The sequence below is a fragment of the Pogonomyrmex barbatus genome, unplaced genomic scaffold (assembly GCF_055798465.1).
Source record: "Pogonomyrmex barbatus isolate J1 unplaced genomic scaffold, ASM5579846v1 scaffold1, whole genome shotgun sequence".
Lineage (NCBI taxonomy): Eukaryota > Metazoa > Arthropoda > Insecta > Hymenoptera > Formicidae > Pogonomyrmex > Pogonomyrmex barbatus.
Window position 1 is genome coordinate 23,178,771 of NW_028297098.1, and position 17,093 is coordinate 23,195,863.

Consider the following 17,093-nt stretch of genomic DNA (forward strand, 5'->3'; position numbering starts at 1 on the left):
GACCAATATGCGGTGATCTCGGATTACTCGCTATTACTCTATACGTCTCTGCTACTGCTATCTGAAATAGGAATATTTACTTGAGAAATTGATTATGTGTAAATTTATTGAGAATATAAATTCTGCTTTTTGTAAATGAATTAATGTATGTTATACTTAAAATGAAATAAATTTATATTTGAATTAATGAAAGAAAAAGCTAGTTTGGTCTAATGCAACAACAAAAAAAGACTTAAGTCGATATTTATAGTCAGTTCTTATATTTAAGATCATCTTAAATAAGATCATACAGCTATCTTATTGATTGAAATACTATCTTAAGATGATCTTAAATATAAGACTATGAATACCGGCCTTAATATTAGAGCATGCAGAACAGAAAATATACAGCCATACATATTATATTACACGTGCATACGCGACACGAGCACGCACGCACGCACGCACGCACGCACGCACGCACGCACGCACGCACGCACGCACGCACGCACGCACGCACGCACGCACGCACGCACGCACGCACGCACGCACGCACGCACGCACGCACGCACGCACGCACGCACGCACGCACGCACGCACGCACGCACGCACGCACGCACGCACGCACGCACGCACGCACGCACGCACGCACGCACACACGCACGCACGCACGCACGCACGCACGCACGCACGCACGCACTATGACGACAATTAATGTGTTAATGATGACATTTTGGAAAGTTGGCAAAAGATTCGTAACGATATTGATATTTCGATAATATATTTGCTGTACCTTCAAGCTATGTGGATCTTTAATAACATCTGGCAGTAGTTTTGGCGGGATACGATGTCGATTTATAATCCATGGATATTTTAAAATCATAGCTGCGGTAGGTCTTCGAGTGGGATCCAAATGTAACATTCTTTTAACTAGCTCTTTAGCTTCATTGGAGATATGGCACCATATACCACTTTCTACATCTATATATCCCGAACCAATACGATCTAATATATCGTTCGCACTATCTCCTGGACTATTACGGAAAGGCGTATATCTGCGTAAAATCAATGCACGATAAAATAAAGTCGAATCGTTATAGTCACATTTAACAAATAATCATTTCCCAAATTTTTATACCCAGCTAGCATAATATATAATAAAACTCCGAGTGACCAAATGTCACAGGCTGCATCATATCCTTGACGTTTTAATACTTCAGGTGCTACAAAGTTGGCTGTATAACAGGGCGTCATTAGTAAACCGTTTTCTGCCCGTAATTGTGTTGCAAAACCAAGATCGCATATACAAAGTGTTGTTGGATCACCGCCCGCTTTGGCATACAAGATATTCGATGGTTTCAAGTCTCTATGAACAACCTATTTTTTTTTTCTTTCTTTAAGAAACGATGACGTTAAGTATATTTTCATAGATATACATATAAACACATGTGTGAATAGATAAACCGAGATATGTTATGCAAAATTTGCTATTGTATAAAGAACATACTTACTCCATTCTCGTGAAGATACTGTACTACACTTGTGACAGTATAAATGACTTCGGCTGCTTCTCTCTCAGTAAAATTTCGTCTTTGTAATAAACGATCGAGAAGTTCGCCACCACGTAAAAGTTCTAATACGAGATATACTCGTTTATCGTCTTCGTGAACCGCTCTCAAGGTTACAATGTGGGGATGCCTACCGTATCGTAATAGAATTTCTATTTCCTCTGTTGGATCTCGTTTTGATTTTTCAATCACCTATTTTGTTTAGTTAGTTATTTAGCTATTTTTTATTTTACTTCTTAAAAATATATATTGTTTCAAACTGTACTTTGTACAGAGTATTACCTTCACAGCATATTCCATCTTGGATGCTATATGAACAGCCAAGTATACCACACTATAGCTTCCTCTGCCAATCTCATGTTTAAATTCATATTCATCAGTTATGGAAACAGGATTGACATAAGGTGGAAAAGTGGCACTGACACTATCATAATTTCTATATTCAGGAGATACAACATGATCTGCATCTGCAAGCAAACATGGTGCGACAAAACTAAATCCGCGAAATAATTCATGAGCATTTGCACTAGGAGGTACTCCAGGAGAATCTGAAAAGATGTTAAAATATCTTTTGTAAAGATATCAAAGAGCGAATTTTTTTTATTATCATTAATTTGTTCCCCATTGAGATTATTCTAATTCTTCTTTTTTCTTCTGCTTTTAAAAAGAATGATTACCTTTAGGTGTTTTACAGGTAAATTCGCTGTCAAAGTAAAACGCATCATCTTCTCTAATAGCTGGTTTAAATGGCGGTCTTATTTCTTTTTTATAAAGGGCGTCCCAATCGATGGTAGCAAAAAAAATGTGACTTTTAATTTCTTCGACTCCTCCTGAGAGACAAAGAAACTCACATATAAAAAGTTATCATAAAGATATACGAATCTGCGTTTCAGAACCTCATTATATTTTTTCTTCTTCTTATCAAAAACATTTTTCTTATGCGAAACGTTAAGATAGTGTAAATTCTTTATGTTACCAGATCCAAGCCGATTTGCCGGATTTCTCTTGAATAATACTCTCAAAAGTGCTTGCGCTTCTGATGAAAGATTATGTGGCATACCAAGTTTAGCTTTCAAAATTTGCGTCATTGTTTCTTTACGATTTGCACCTTGGAACGGAAGAGCACCTGTCAGCATTTCAAACTAAAAACATCAGAAAGTATTACTATAAGATTCTTTTTTACATTTAGGAACATTTCATCAATCACATTTTGATTCAGATGCGATATATGCACTCCAACTGACCATCAAGACACCAAAACTCCACCAATCTGCCGTAAAAGTATGCCCTTTTCTGTTGACAATTTCCGGTGCCATATACTCAACTGTGCCACAAAACGAATATGCTTTTGAATCATCCAAAGGTTGTTTGCTCAAGCCAAAATCTGTTAAAGATATGTGGCCTTCTGTATCTAACAAAATACTATTGTGTAAAAAAAAAATTAATTAAATTCTTGAATAATCAGTATTCATATTAAATATATACATAGAGTAATAGTAATATAAACAATATAATAATGCAAACAATACAAACTTTTCGGGTTTTAAATCTCGATATATAATTCCAAGTTTATGTATATGATCCAATGCGAGTGCTAGTTCAGCTAAATAAAACTTGACATCATCTTCTGTAAACATTACCTAAAACATTAATCGTACTGAAAACTATAAATATATCTGGCTTATCCAGATCATCTTGGACAATATTTGCTTGTATTTTCTCAATTGTGCTTATCACTGAAGAATATAGGAATATAGGCATATGATACTTGTATGATTTTTTATTAACAATTACCTCTTTAGATAATCTAGAAAAGAGATCACCACCTCTTAAAAAATCTAAAATTAAATAAAGTTTTCCTTCAGTTTGAAATGCATAATGTAGTCGGACAATAAATGGATGTTCCACATCTACCAATATGTTTCTCTCCATTTTGGTTCTAACTCTATCACGAACTAAGGAAAAATTAATAAGATAGAATTATACAATTAAAAATCTGAGACATTTGCAAATGCTCAATTTAGTATCTCTAGATACCTTTCAAAGTTGCCTTCTTTAAGACTTTCATAGCATATAATGTACCACTATCTTTCCCAATAACTTTTCTCACTAAAAATACCTATAAAAAGAGAAACAAAGTAAGATTAAAGAAACAATATAAAATTGTATACATACATGTATATGCTTGCATATATGTGTGTGTGTGTGTATACATGTACGTGCGTATGTATGTATATATGTATATATGTATGTGCGTGCGTGTGTATGTATGTGTATGTATGTATATATGTATGTATGTATGTATGTATATATGTATATATGTATATATATATATATATACATACATACTCTATATATATATATATATGTCCTACCTTGCCAAAAGATCCTTGACCAAGAACTTTCAATAATTCAAAATGAGAAGGTTCTGCTTTCTCATAACCATCTCTTACCATATCACGTACTTCAATCTCATGAGATTCAGAGCAACCGTTTGATCTTTCAATGAAATTTCCTGGAGTAATCATTGTTTCTTCCTGATTTTCAGCCGGAAGAATTTCTGTACTTTGCTAAAGAAATGCAAAAAAAGAAAATAAAAATATATTGTAAGATCTTGAATAAAATGAAGCAAAAGCATGTGGAGAAATCAGAAAAATTAATAAAATCGATCGGAATTCGACTATAGAAATTTTTGTTTACAATCCGCGACAGAATTGACAACTACATATTCCCGAATCTTCATTGTCAAATTAACTTTAAGGCTAATTTATACTTCCTACACTATTTCCTACACATTTGGAATTTACCGTTTCACGAAAGATTTCCAAGAATGTTGCGACTCGAGAAAGAAATTAAGAATTTTACCTTCTCATTTGTACGATGCTCGGTCCAAGGAGCCGTTAGAGTTGCCAAGGGCATTATATTTAAAGTTGTTTATTTTTAGAATTGCAAATATTTTTGTCAACACTTGTTATTTTATTAATTCGTTACATGAGCGTTTAGTTCATCCAAAAAAAACTTTATCACTTGACTTTAATCAACAAATCAACAACAAGAAACTTGCGGTCAATCACTAACCACTGGGGCACAGTATAAGAAGAAACAGCAGGCTCATTCTGTCAAAAAGCGTACTAATAATTGTCTCTCGCGCATGATCGTTTTACACAATCAACAATATGGCGGCTTTTAGCAGTCAGTCGCGCTCCAATTATAATATATACAGTAGCGCAACTCTCCTGATTTTAGCGTATGTAAAAATGAACTGCACATGCGCGAGCGAGGCATATAACCAATCAGGGCACGGATATTCCGTCTCACTTTTCCCTGTAATTTCTCCGTTTGTTAGCATGAGATGCCTATACAAGCATTTAACGTAGTGGAAACATGCATCTCGTAGGTGAGACTTATAACAAAATTAAAATTTTAACTTTAATTGTTAAATTTCTTTTTTTACTGCTCTTTCCTTGGTTCGTACCAAGATGAATCGACTAGCTGAGATGCGAACTAATGATTGATGAGTTGTATGAAAGAAATAAATAAAACATTAATTTATGAATATTAGAAGTTAAGGCATCTTAATTTGTTTAACATTGCATCTGCATTTAAATTTTATGTTTATTGTATTATTGTATCTTTTAATATGACATACTTTTAATTAAATTAATATTTGTCAATATTTGTTTCTTCATATTTTAAATCTATATTTTGTCTATGATTTATAAACTTTATTTCTATTCATTATTTACTTATTTCATTCATTCATTATTTACATTATAATACTTGTTTTATATATTTTATACATTTTATAGAATTAACATTGATGAAGATATACTAACGATATTTTTAAAAAAAATTTATTAACAATTACTATATATTATTTATATTATTCACAATGTGTTTAACATATTGTTTAATGTATTTTTTCTTTTATTTTTTTAATTTGCATATTTGCATATACATTATCATATAATAAATTAGTTTTATATAATAAATTTATATGTATGTTTTTTTAAATAATTTGTACTTTTTTTTGTTTCAGATATAAATTGTTAATCGTTATTAACAATCATTATTAACTTCGTTAATTAACTTTTATTTTTAGAAAAGCCATGTATAATTTTATTTGTGTAATACGACAATACATAATATAATATAGCAATACAAATTGATAAAATTTATCTAAAATTATTTTTTTTATATTTAAAATTTAACTTTATTTCTGTATGTATATTTCGTTGGAGAATATATAATGAAATAAATATCAAGAAATAAATTTCATGCGCCTATGTACATTTCTATTCTAACATACACTGATGTCAAGTTAGAAAGAGAAATAAAGTTATAATAAAAAGAAGAAGTGAGGCGGAATATCCGTGTCCTGATTGGTTACATACACGTCGCTTACGCATGTGCAGTTTATTTTAACATACGCAACATCAAAGGCATCGACGGAGAGTTGCACTACTGTATATACTGTGTTCCAATACTGCTCAATATATCATAAATCAATGCGTAAATATAAAAAAAAACAATTTAAAATATTTAAGATTGAATAACAACTATAATTATTAATCAGAGAATAATTTTAACTATTAAATCAGTGAAGTTCAAGAATTAAAATAATCATTGTGCAAGATGTTTGAAATAATAATAAAAAAAAAATAAAAATGATTAGAGAATTTTTTTTTTATTCCTGAATAATATTTCTTCATAATTACAATTTTGAGCACAAGATAAGCAGAATATTTTTAATAATAATTACCTTTCCATTATTCCATATAAATTTAATATAAATTTATATTTTATATAAATTTTTAAAAAGTAATTATGCAAAATACAGACATATGGGTGTGTGGAACTAAATTAAAGGTTAAAAATTAAACAAACTTATTCTCTAAATCGTTGTATTTACAATTACAATTATTTCACAATTATAATATATCTAATATGTTCACTTTAGCTAACGCATATCAATTTAAATTGTAGCCCGCGCACAACCAACAACATGGTCGTGTAGCATTCAGATCAAAGGTGCCGCTAAGAAGTTATCCTATTGTTCTTTTTTATACTGTGCTAAAAATGAACGTCGAGCGTCAGCATGAAAAGTCAATCTTATGTTTTTGTTTGAAATACAGACACTGAAATAGAAAAATTTTTTAAATGAAAGTTTATATATTTCAAATAAATTAATAAATTGTTGCAACTTACAATTATTAGTAATTGTTTTCCTTATTGCTGTTGATGTATTTACCTTCTTTGCACAGATAGGAATATCTATTCTTAAGTTCGTACCTCTTTATTTTGTTAAATTAAGGTTATATTTACAGTCGAGAAGTTGCTTTCAGGGTAGTTTTTTATTAATATTTTGATGTGAATAGGTCTCACTACTTCTAGTTATGTCACTAATTTTTTTCGCTGCATGATCGCAGTGAAAATGACGAACGGTGAAACCATGAGATGGCCACCAGTGAAAATCTAAAAGTGAACTATGTCACTGAAAAATACGTGGTCGATGCCCAGGCTTATGAAGTCACTTATGCCTTGTGTCCACGATGCTAGAAATCGACTCGAAGTCTCGGATGAAAAAAGAATTGACCAATTGCGTTTAAATAATTCGGCCAACTAACTAATGCGATTGGTTAGTTGGCCAGGAATTCTCTTTTCATCCGAGATCTCGATTTCTAGCATCGTGGACACAAGGCCTTAGGTGATGTTTCCAAAGTTGAGTTCCGATATTCACTGCCAGTACTGAAAATATATAGTTCATGTTACGTATATTATTGATTTTCAGTACTGGCGGTGAATATCGGAACGCAGCCTGAATCAGGCCAGAGGACAGAGTGAAGGAGCAAACAGGGCAAGAGTAAAAGCAGCAAGCTAGAGAAAAGCAAAATAGAAAGAAGAGGAATTTGTTGATGTAATTTGAACTCTTATTACATTATAATAATTAATTATTGTTATAAAAGAGTTGCCAGCCTCTGAAATCAAAATATGTCAAGTAAGTGTAAATGTTGAAATTTAAGTTTACAAATACATAAAATGTTGGAGTTAAGTTTGTAAAATAGACTGTAAGTTATGGTTAATAAACTCGGAATGGCATCATGTTTTAAGTAATTTTCGATTATTTTAAGTAATTTTAATGTGCCAAGAGATATGTGTACCGTATAATTTAAGTATAATATTAACATTTAAATACTATATTTAAAGTGGTTTAAACATGCCGTGCTGGTATTACGAAAAGAAGGAACTACGCAATACGCCGTCTATTCAGGATGGTATCGATTATGAGACAGAATGTAGATACCGAAAGGAAGGCGCGCGTTTTATTATCGATACTGGTACAAAAATGGATTTAGGTTACAATACGATGGCAACGGGTGTTATTTATTTTCATCGGTTCTACATGTTCCATTCATTCAAAAATTTTCCACGATATGTAAGTATGATAATATGTAAGTATGATAATATGTAAGTATGATAATATGTAAGTATGATAAATGGATATGTGTGTGTATGTGTGGTGTATGTATGTGTTTGATGTATGTACGCATGTATATGTAATATAAAAATTACAAATATTTTATATGTATTATTATAATGTATATTGTATTGTTGCAATATATAGGTAACAGCTTGCTGCTGTTTACTCTTAGCTGGTAAAGTTGAAGAAACGCCGAAAAAATGTAAAGATATCATAAGGACTGCTAAAACTTTAGTGTCAGAACAGAAATTTATGACATTTGGGGAAGATCCTAAAGTAAGTTATTTTTTCTGGAGGCATATATACTTTAATATACATGTTTATGTATACCGAATTGTCTTTTTCAGGAAGAGGTTTTAATATTGGAAAGAATTTTATTGCAAACTATCAAGTTTGATCTACAAGTGGAACATCCATATAGTTATTTATTAAAATATGCAAAATGTCTGAAAGGTAATTTAAATATTATACATGTAAAGCTATATAAAAGATTACTAAATAGTAAGGACCAAAAATGCTAGTGAAGACGATTTTGTTCTGTGGTACTTTGTAGGCGATAAAAACAAGCTGCAAAAGATGGTTCAAATGGCTTGGACATTTGTTAACGATAGGTATGTGGTATTAACCCAAACTGTATTAATTTCTTCATATTAATATTTGGTATGTCGCGTGGGAAGCCTGTTACATTATATTCTTTTTTTATAGTTTATGTACCACTTTGTCACTACAATGGGAGCCAGAGATCATAGCTGTTGCTCTAATGTACTTGGCAGGAAAATTAAGCAAGTTTGAAGTAGTAGATTGGGTTGGAAGACAACCAAAACATTTACGCTGGTGGGATATGTTTGTTGAAGATGTAACTATGGATCTTTTAGAAGGTAAACTTGTACAATTTTCATCTGTAAATATCACAAGTGCTACAAGTGTCTTTGCTATTGATTTGTTACAATATCCCATGATATATCACATATATTTCTAGATATTTGTCATCAAGTATTGGATTTATATTCGCAAGCTAGTACAAAACCACCAGATTCACCACCTATGATACCATCCAGCGAAATGTGCAGAGAACGACCTGTTATTGCTACTGCTATAGAATCTGCATCTAATACACCAAACGGTAAGTAATAATAATAATAATATATATATAATCATGTTTCGGATAAATTTTTAACATCATATAATATATATTAGAGTATTTAAACACTGAAATAACAAGAAGTCATTAAATATTACAGTGACACCTGGAAAATCATCTAAGAACACCGAATCAACTGCTTCTGCAAATGGATGTCCAGCTACAGACATTTCAGATACAATAAAACCACTAGACACGTCCACGGCTCATTTTCCCACGTACTCGACGAATTTTACCTCCAACAATACAAATTATCCACCGGCATTTCCACCTACGAATGTTTCGGTTCCTCCTCCTCCTGTGAATACAATGAATCATATTGTATCAACGATGCATCATATTGGATCATCTGCTACTATTCGCCCTACACCACCATCGGCACCAACTACCAACCAAACTGCTTTCCAACCATATTCCTATCCGACAAACGCATCTTACTTTCCAGCGACTAATCCAATTCCACCAGCAGCACCACCACGTACCTATTATCCACCACAACCATAATTGAAAGCAATTAACATATCTAGTTTAAACTGTATCTGTATTTTATCTTAATTAAAGATGAATGTTGAAATAATGAAAACAAATTTTTGTGCGTGCATGCACAAATACTTATAGATATAGCTTTATATTTTACATATATAATTTTAAACTTTTTTTATCATTTCCATATATCAATTGATATTTAATTTATATGTAATTAATTCACGTTTGCTTTACAAAGAAGATAAACATTTCACATATAAAGATTTCCTTTACTAAAGGAATTTTCAATAAATTTTGGTTGCTGCAATGTACAAGATATTTCATTGGTTAAAATTTGGATAATTGGTTCTGCACATTTAGAATCTAACACAAGACTATCAATATAAAAAACATATAACTTGGCTGACATGCCCATGAGTTCAGCATAAGATAAAACTGAAACAAACAGAAAAATGATTCCACTTTTGGAGAATATTTTTTATACTTAGGTTACATCGTTATTGTATATATTATGAATAAATACCAACCTCCTGCACCAACTCCAAACACAATATTTGGTTGTTCCAACAATTCAGTCTCCCATTTTTTAAAATTCTCATTTTTGGTAACTAGTGTTCTTAAAAACGAAGGAATCTCTGGAATGTTTGTATTCTGAAACTGTGATACATGACGACATATTATCGAAATCATATTTTCTGAAATTTGTATTATATCTGATATCTGTAAAAAAATAAATGCACATTTATTAAATTTACAAAATATACAATGGAAGGTTAATAAATGAATATAGTTAACAAAGTATCTGCCTGGTTTATAAGTTTTCCAGCATTTCTTGTATCAAATTGTGGTAAAATCATACACATATATTTTTGTTTGTCAATATGATAAATAACTGAAACTTTTTTTTGATTTTCATCTTCTATGATACATGCTTCTGTTTTAGAATACAAGTATTGAACAACAAGAGCTGAAACAAAACAATTATTTAGTAATTTATGGTATGCAAGTTGAGAAAGGAGAGAGAATAAACACTGATTTAAAATAATATTAATATTACGAATTAATGGATCTCCTTCTATTACAATGAACTTTTGTATATGTTCTGGTTTATTTTTCAACCAGCGAATGTATAACTTCCTGAAATCATCATCACTTCGTATTATTTTGTGTATAACAATAATTGATAAGATAAAGGTAATCGAATTAAAATAATTGCAACAATATGCAACAATGTATCAGTGCCTTAGCATGTAATTTCAACTTACGAAGAATGTTGAAAATTAGCTGGTTCATACTCGTCCTCATCATCCCAAAATGCTCGAGATGATGGGAATATTACTTCTCCAAAGTGACTAACCATCTTCAAAATGTGAAAATAAATGGTACTTTTCAGCTACGAAACACAGTAATAGGATGCATTCGTTTATGCAGTCACTACCGCAAATGTCGTTCGTTTATTCCGTCTGAGAAAATGACTGCAGCGCAGTTCGTCGTTCGTTTACGCAGGGATGTATATCTCATCTGTGCAGCTATCTCGGAAGTCCAGGGGGTCAATCATACTACAAGCAGAGCATCCAAATCAGGTCGATCATGTAACTTTTCCCCTAGGGCGGAAATGTGAAAAGTGAAAAGTTTCATGTGAACTTACGATCATATAACTCTTTCAAACATGAAAATGTGAAATTTTTCACGTGAATTTTTTCGCCATGTACCTTGGTGGCGGAAAGGCGGAAATCTAGGGAATTAATAAATATGCTTCGGAATTAGAGAAGATTAGGTCTGCGTTAGGATTAAGTATACGTAGTTGGTATACAATTGGTTATTAAAAGATGTATATAATACTGTACCAATAAAATAATTTTCATTAGCTATAAAACCTATGAAAACTATGTTTCATGATTTCACTTTCCACGCATCCAAGCTACATACATAATCGCTGTATGTGAAAAATTTCACGTGAAATGTCAAGGTATGAAAAATGAAAAGTAAAAAGTGAAAAATGAAAAGTGAAAAATTTCACGTAAAGTTACATGATTGACCCCCTATGTACTACGTACACTTAATCCTAACGCAGACCTAATCTTCTCTAATTCCGAAGCATATTTATTAATTCCCTAGATTTCCGTCTTTCCGCCACCAAGGTACATGGCGAAAAAGTTCACGTGAAAAATTTCACATTTTCACGTTTGAGAGAGTTACATGATCCCGCAAAATCGTAAGTTCACGTAAAATTTTCACTTTTCACGTTTCCGTCCTAGGGGAAAAGTTAGATGATCGACCTCCTGATTTGGATGCTCTGCTTGTAGTACTGTGTAAACGAACACCAAAATGAATTTTATTAGAATAAGAAGCGAAAAGGGTCAGAAACAAATAATTGATCCAAGTAAAATAAGAATAATAAGATATAATTAAAATAAAATATTAAAATAATAATTAAAATAAAATAAGAATAATAAGATATAATTAAAATAAAAATAAGATAAAATAAAAATAAGAATAAAAAATAAGAATAAAATAAGAAAAAATAAGAATAAAAATAAGAAGATATAAGAAAAAATAAGAATAATAAAATATAATTCACAAAAAATTAATATCTAACTTTTAAGTAAAATTCATAGATTAAATGTTTTTTATAATATCCATTATTTACATCAATTAAATTTAATATCAATAAAATATTATCTTTTATACAATAAAAAAGTTTTATTACATTTTAATTATTTGAATATAAATTTACGTATAAAATTGTCTCTTTATTTATTATTCAAACAATCGGCTCAATTTCTATTGGAAGGTACGATCCGTGCAGTTATTCACGCAGTTATCCGTTTGGTAAATTTCGATCACGTGACAAGCAGATGAGAAAGCAGTGGATACATAAAATACTGCGTAAACGAATGCACCCATGTACTGACTGGATTCCGTAAAGCGCATATGAGCACATTTTGTATAGTATACATGACATAAACTATAGATAAATGCGCGCATATAGATTTGTTTTTTATTCCAGGGAGTCGATCATATAACTTTTCCCCTAGGGCGGAAACGTGAAAAGTGAAAAATTTCACGTGAACATACGATCATGTATGATTTTGCGGGATTATGTAACTCTCTCAAACGTGAAAATATGAAATTTTTCACGTGAACTTTTTCGCCATGTACCTTGGTGGCGGAAAGGCGGAAATCTAGAGAATTAATAAATATGCTTCGGAATTAGAGAAGATTAGGATTGCATTAGAATAAGTTAAGTGTACGTAGTACATATACAATTGGTTATTAAAAGATGTATATAATATTGTACCAATAAAATAATTTTCATTAGCTATAAAACCTATGAAACTATGTTTCATGATTTCACTTTCTATGCTACATACATAGCATCCAAACTACATAATCGCTGTACGAAAAAAGTTTCACGTGAAATGTCAAGGTGTCAAGGTATGAAAAATGAAAAGTAAAAAGTGAAAAATAAAAAGTGAAAAATTTCACGTAAAGTTACATGATTGATCCCCAGAACTAGTGCAAGAAGTGTATCGGCAGGAATGGTGTCCTGCGCTCGGCGTGCGGCCGCTACATATACACGAAGCGCGTACGTCCATGTCTTCGCGGAGCGCGAAGGAGATGCGGAGCGAAGAGAAAAAAATAGTGGGGGCAATTCAATGTTGCATCCTTAACGCAAGACACACAGATCGAGAGAGAAAGCATAATCGGATACGTGATACCGATTTCGTTGTCCCTTCACTGTCTCACACACGCGACGCTAGTGCGAGTGAGAGACCACGGTGTCGCGTTTTTCTTTCTTCCATCTCGTTTTGATTAATTATTGAAAATTATTGAAATTATTGAAAATTATGTAAGAATTAGACGACCGTAAGCGGTCATGAAAGAGATTCAGAATATAAAGAGTCAACAGGGAGGAGCCGTCGTGGTCGTGTAGACTAAGTGTCGGATTGGTAGACGAGGGATCGTGAGTTTAAATCCAGTCGGTCTCCGTTAATTTTTTCTGAATCTAATAAATATCTTTCAATTATTTTATTTATTTAATTGATTGTTTTAATATAATTATTAATTGTTTAATTATTATGTAATAATTCTTTTATTATATATTTTAAAAAAAGTTATGTATGAAATTATAACTATCATTGCGGGTTTGGACATTGAATGTCTTACATCTATCTGAAACAGCTAATATTAAAAATTATTTTAAAAAATAATGAATTCGTGAAATTGTATTAAAAAATAAGGAAAATTAAATTTACAATATAGTATTCATTTCGAAAATATTTTAATTTTTACATTTTTATTTATTAATAATTTTTTATTATTGTTGAATATAATTTACCTTATTTTTGACCAACTGTTTATATGTCTCAATCAACCATGCGTCGCTTCCGCACGTCGCTTTTTTTTTGTTTATTTCTGCACGAAGTTCAATTCAAATCTATATGTTGATACACTGATAAAAATTAAATTTCAAACCATATAAAAAAAATATATAAATTTGAATACCAAACTACTGATACTACTGATCTGTGAAAAATGTCGGTAGAAATAAACAACAGTTACGATTCAATGTTGAAGGACATGTTTGTTATTGTACACTTACAGATATCCTGTTTACAGATATCAACGATTTTCACAGATCAGTAGTGTTACGATCATCATCAGTATCGTACCGATATCACCATCATACCGACAATATATATTAGCCAGTCAAGCACTTAAAGAACTTTAATACGTGTAAGACAATTACATATTGTATTATATATGCATTTACATGAATTTATTAATATAACATACAATTTTGATTGTTTGTGGAATTTTCTATGTGAAAAAAAAGTTGTACGGAGTGAAATGATATGTCTGAGATGCCGAAATGTACTAATATTAACAAATATTGCTGAAAATCATACTTTTCAGTGTACAAATAAATATTATAAGGTTATTAAAAATCGAAAACAACAGAGAGTAGTAATTTCAAAATAAATGCATGGAACATGATTTGAGCGGGCACATTTAAATCTTCCTATCCAATTTATCGATTTATCGGTTATTTTTTACAGCCATCATGACATAGATTTCTAAAAAACGAATTGGAACTTAACGATTATACTGTTGTCAATTGGAAAAATTTTTGTCGAGAAGTAAGTAAAATACTGCTTATTATTTATTTATGTTTGCTATTAAGTAATATATTAAATTATTGTTAGTTACTTCACAACAATGGCTTGAGAAAGAACAAAAATAAATTGGTGGACTAGGTAAAATAGTAGAACAGGATGAAGCTAAAATAGGCAAAAGAAAATACAATACAGGTCGTATAATTAGAGGACAGTGGGTTTTTGACGGAATTGAACGCAATAGAATGTATTTGTTTTGCCTGTAACAAATCGATCCGTCAAAACTCTTTTACTAATTTTCAAAAACTATGTCGCAGCTAGCTCTATTATCCATATCGATAAATGGCGAGCATACGTAATGAAAATTACACGCAGTGTGACAGTCAATCATACAATTAATTTTGTTGATCCTGAAAGTGGTACATACACAAAATATAGAGAGATTGTGGCGAAAGATGCGATCACACATTCCTCGCTATGACACACGATTACCATTTTTCACATTATTTCGCAGAATTTTTATTTAAAAAAGTTCATAATTATAATGAACGCATTGTTGCTTTTTTTAACATCATGAATTGTAATCTTTAAATAATTAATATATTAATTACAATTTATTTCATATGCTTGACTATATTTTATTTTTCTTTACATATAATTAAATTATTCACAAGAATTACATATGCAATTGAGATTTTAAAATTAAGACTATTTATATAACAATATAGTAACATTCATTAACCGGATCATATTTTATGTCACCGGATCATATTTTATGTCACAATTCTGTGTTCACTTATATCATCATTTCAGTTGTAGATTTCATCTCATTATAGAAGTTAAGTAACATCGAACAAGATATCATACAAGTATAGGATTTCCAAGTAGGATGGGTGACCGTTTTAAAAACATGCAATGATACAAGATAAAATATGTTTCATTACTTTTTCTCATTTTTTTATATTTTTTTCATTTATTTTCCGTAAAAGATGTCACGTATATTATAGATTTTCACGATCTATAATATCGCGATCTGGCTGTCTGGAATATCCTTATGCATGCCCTACATGATATATTGTTTTTAAATCATTTTCATCTTATGACCATACTGCGGGATATTCTCAGTACATACTACGGATTAGTGAGCGGTAGTAACGGTCTAAGTACATTCCACAATATATCGCAGTATGTATTTCGAATGTTCGGAGAATATTTCGAATATACTTGTATGATATCCTGTGGAATGTTCTCAGAATAGACGAGTACTATTAGGGAAGGGTCAAAAGGGTGATCAGGCTGATATAGGTCATCGCTAAATGATCACATTGACACTTGGGCACTTCTAAGATAATTTAGATTAATTTTGAATAAATTATCAAAGAAAATCGATCCTTGATTTCTTTGAAGAAGCATTTTGTTTCCAATCTTGAACCTAGAACAAAAAATTAATCGAAAAAAAGAATCAACAACATCTATAGTCATAGTGTGTATATAAATAAATTATTTTTCATTTTATAAGAATATTAGTTACTTATCTGATATTTATCCCTTCTCTATTTGCTCCTCCTTATTTTTCTTTTTCATCTTTATTTTTCTTTTACAATATACCCAGACAGCCATATAGATCGATGATGTTTGTAAGATATTGCAAAAGTATATTACAATATTCGCATGATATTCGAGATATGTATATGATATATCGAGTATATACTAATAATTTACTATGTCCGCATTACTTTATCCCGTAGATTTTCGCTGGTAATTATGGAGATATACTGAATATATCTATAATATGTAATTAGCTTGTCTGAAGTATATCCTCAATATATTCCAGATAGCAAAATGTCGACAAAATTACGGTTGCGTTCCGATATTGACTGCTAATACTGAAAATTTATAATATACGTGACATCCCTTACGGAAAATAAATGGAAAAAAATTAAAAAATGAAAAAAAATGAGAGAAATTGACGAAACACATCTTTTATCTCCTATCACCGCATGTTTCTAAAACCAGTCACCCATCCACTTGGTGATCCTGCTCGATGTCGTTTAACCTCTCGGTATTAAGATGAAACTTGCTACTGAAATGATAATATAAATAAATACAAAATTTTGGTATAAAATATGATAGATCTGATTAATGAATGTTATTTATTGTTGCATAAATAGTCTCAATTTTAAAACCTCGATTGGATATGTAATTTTTGTAGATAATTTAATTACATATATAGAGCCGTGAACCTATATTATGTTTAACGAGAATTATTTTTCTTATGAAAATTATTTATAAATTGTTGAATATATTTTATTTATTTG

The 17,093-nt window shown here is 30.9% G+C and overlaps 3 protein-coding genes and 3 long non-coding RNA genes across 8 annotated transcripts in view; 3 read left to right on the plus strand and 3 right to left on the minus strand.

The window, feature by feature from the left end:
• The window catches only part of LOC105433668 (ribosomal protein S6 kinase 2 beta), a 6,601-nt gene extending 1,862 nt beyond the window's left edge, over positions 1 to 4,739 (minus strand). The window contains exons 1-13 of the mRNA XM_011649080.3: positions 4,413 to 4,739; positions 3,923 to 4,117; positions 3,585 to 3,666; positions 3,342 to 3,502; positions 3,081 to 3,187; positions 2,792 to 2,969; positions 2,524 to 2,689; positions 2,225 to 2,377; positions 1,830 to 2,095; positions 1,491 to 1,739; positions 1,118 to 1,356; positions 773 to 1,034; positions 4 to 61 (exon numbers count right to left, since the gene is read on the minus strand). Coding sequence (XP_011647382.2) covers positions 4 to 61; positions 773 to 1,034; positions 1,118 to 1,356; positions 1,491 to 1,739; positions 1,830 to 2,095; positions 2,225 to 2,377; positions 2,524 to 2,689; positions 2,792 to 2,969; positions 3,081 to 3,187; positions 3,342 to 3,502; positions 3,585 to 3,666; positions 3,923 to 4,117; positions 4,413 to 4,466 — 2,170 coding nt within the window. The 5' untranslated portion in view covers positions 4,467 to 4,739. The remainder of the gene's footprint in view (positions 1 to 3; positions 62 to 772; positions 1,035 to 1,117; positions 1,357 to 1,490; positions 1,740 to 1,829; positions 2,096 to 2,224; positions 2,378 to 2,523; positions 2,690 to 2,791; positions 2,970 to 3,080; positions 3,188 to 3,341; positions 3,503 to 3,584; positions 3,667 to 3,922; positions 4,118 to 4,412) is intronic.
• Positions 4,740 to 6,434: 1,695 nt separating this feature from the next.
• Positions 6,435 to 7,273, minus strand: LOC148938275 (uncharacterized). Its single transcript, XR_016138511.1, has 2 exons — positions 6,756 to 7,273; positions 6,435 to 6,685 (listed from the first exon to the last, which is right to left on the minus strand). It is a non-coding gene; the product is annotated as an uncharacterized LOC148938275 (long non-coding RNA).
• A 49-nt stretch (positions 7,274 to 7,322) lies between these two features.
• Positions 7,323 to 9,756, plus strand: CycK (cyclin K). The gene is made up of 8 exons (XM_011649081.3): positions 7,323 to 7,545; positions 7,755 to 7,983; positions 8,173 to 8,304; positions 8,376 to 8,481; positions 8,582 to 8,639; positions 8,734 to 8,906; positions 9,008 to 9,151; positions 9,270 to 9,756. The coding sequence occupies exons 2-8, from the start codon at positions 7,765 to 7,767 to the stop codon at positions 9,671 to 9,673; spliced, it is 1,236 nt and encodes a 411-aa protein (XP_011647383.2). The 5' UTR covers positions 7,323 to 7,545; positions 7,755 to 7,764; the 3' UTR covers positions 9,674 to 9,756.
• Positions 9,757 to 9,778: 22 nt separating this feature from the next.
• PSMG1 (Proteasome assembly chaperone 1) lies at positions 9,779 to 11,214 on the minus strand. Of its 3 annotated transcripts, none has more exons than XM_011649082.3 (5): positions 10,921 to 11,214; positions 10,713 to 10,792; positions 10,462 to 10,622; positions 10,183 to 10,375; positions 9,779 to 10,090 (listed from the first exon to the last, which is right to left on the minus strand). In XM_011649082.3, exons 1-5 carry the CDS (start codon positions 11,013 to 11,015, stop codon positions 9,906 to 9,908), a joined length of 714 nt encoding a protein of 237 aa, XP_011647384.2. In that variant the 5' UTR covers positions 11,016 to 11,214; the 3' UTR covers positions 9,779 to 9,905. The 3 variants fall into 3 exon arrangements, with proteins under 3 accessions (XP_011647384.2, XP_011647387.2, XP_011647385.2); XM_011649083.3 differs by having other exon boundaries at positions 9,904 to 10,116; XM_011649085.2 differs by lacking the exon at positions 10,713 to 10,792.
• LOC148938276 (uncharacterized) lies at positions 11,073 to 11,391 on the plus strand. The gene is made up of 2 exons (XR_016138512.1): positions 11,073 to 11,204; positions 11,239 to 11,391. It is a non-coding gene; the product is annotated as an uncharacterized LOC148938276 (long non-coding RNA).
• A 1,258-nt stretch (positions 11,392 to 12,649) lies between these two features.
• LOC105433672 (uncharacterized) lies at positions 12,650 to 15,392 on the plus strand. The gene is made up of 4 exons (XR_968524.3): positions 12,650 to 13,093; positions 13,170 to 14,395; positions 14,719 to 14,799; positions 14,866 to 15,392. It is a non-coding gene; the product is annotated as an uncharacterized LOC105433672 (long non-coding RNA).
• The last annotated feature ends 1,701 nt before the right edge of the window (positions 15,393 to 17,093 follow it).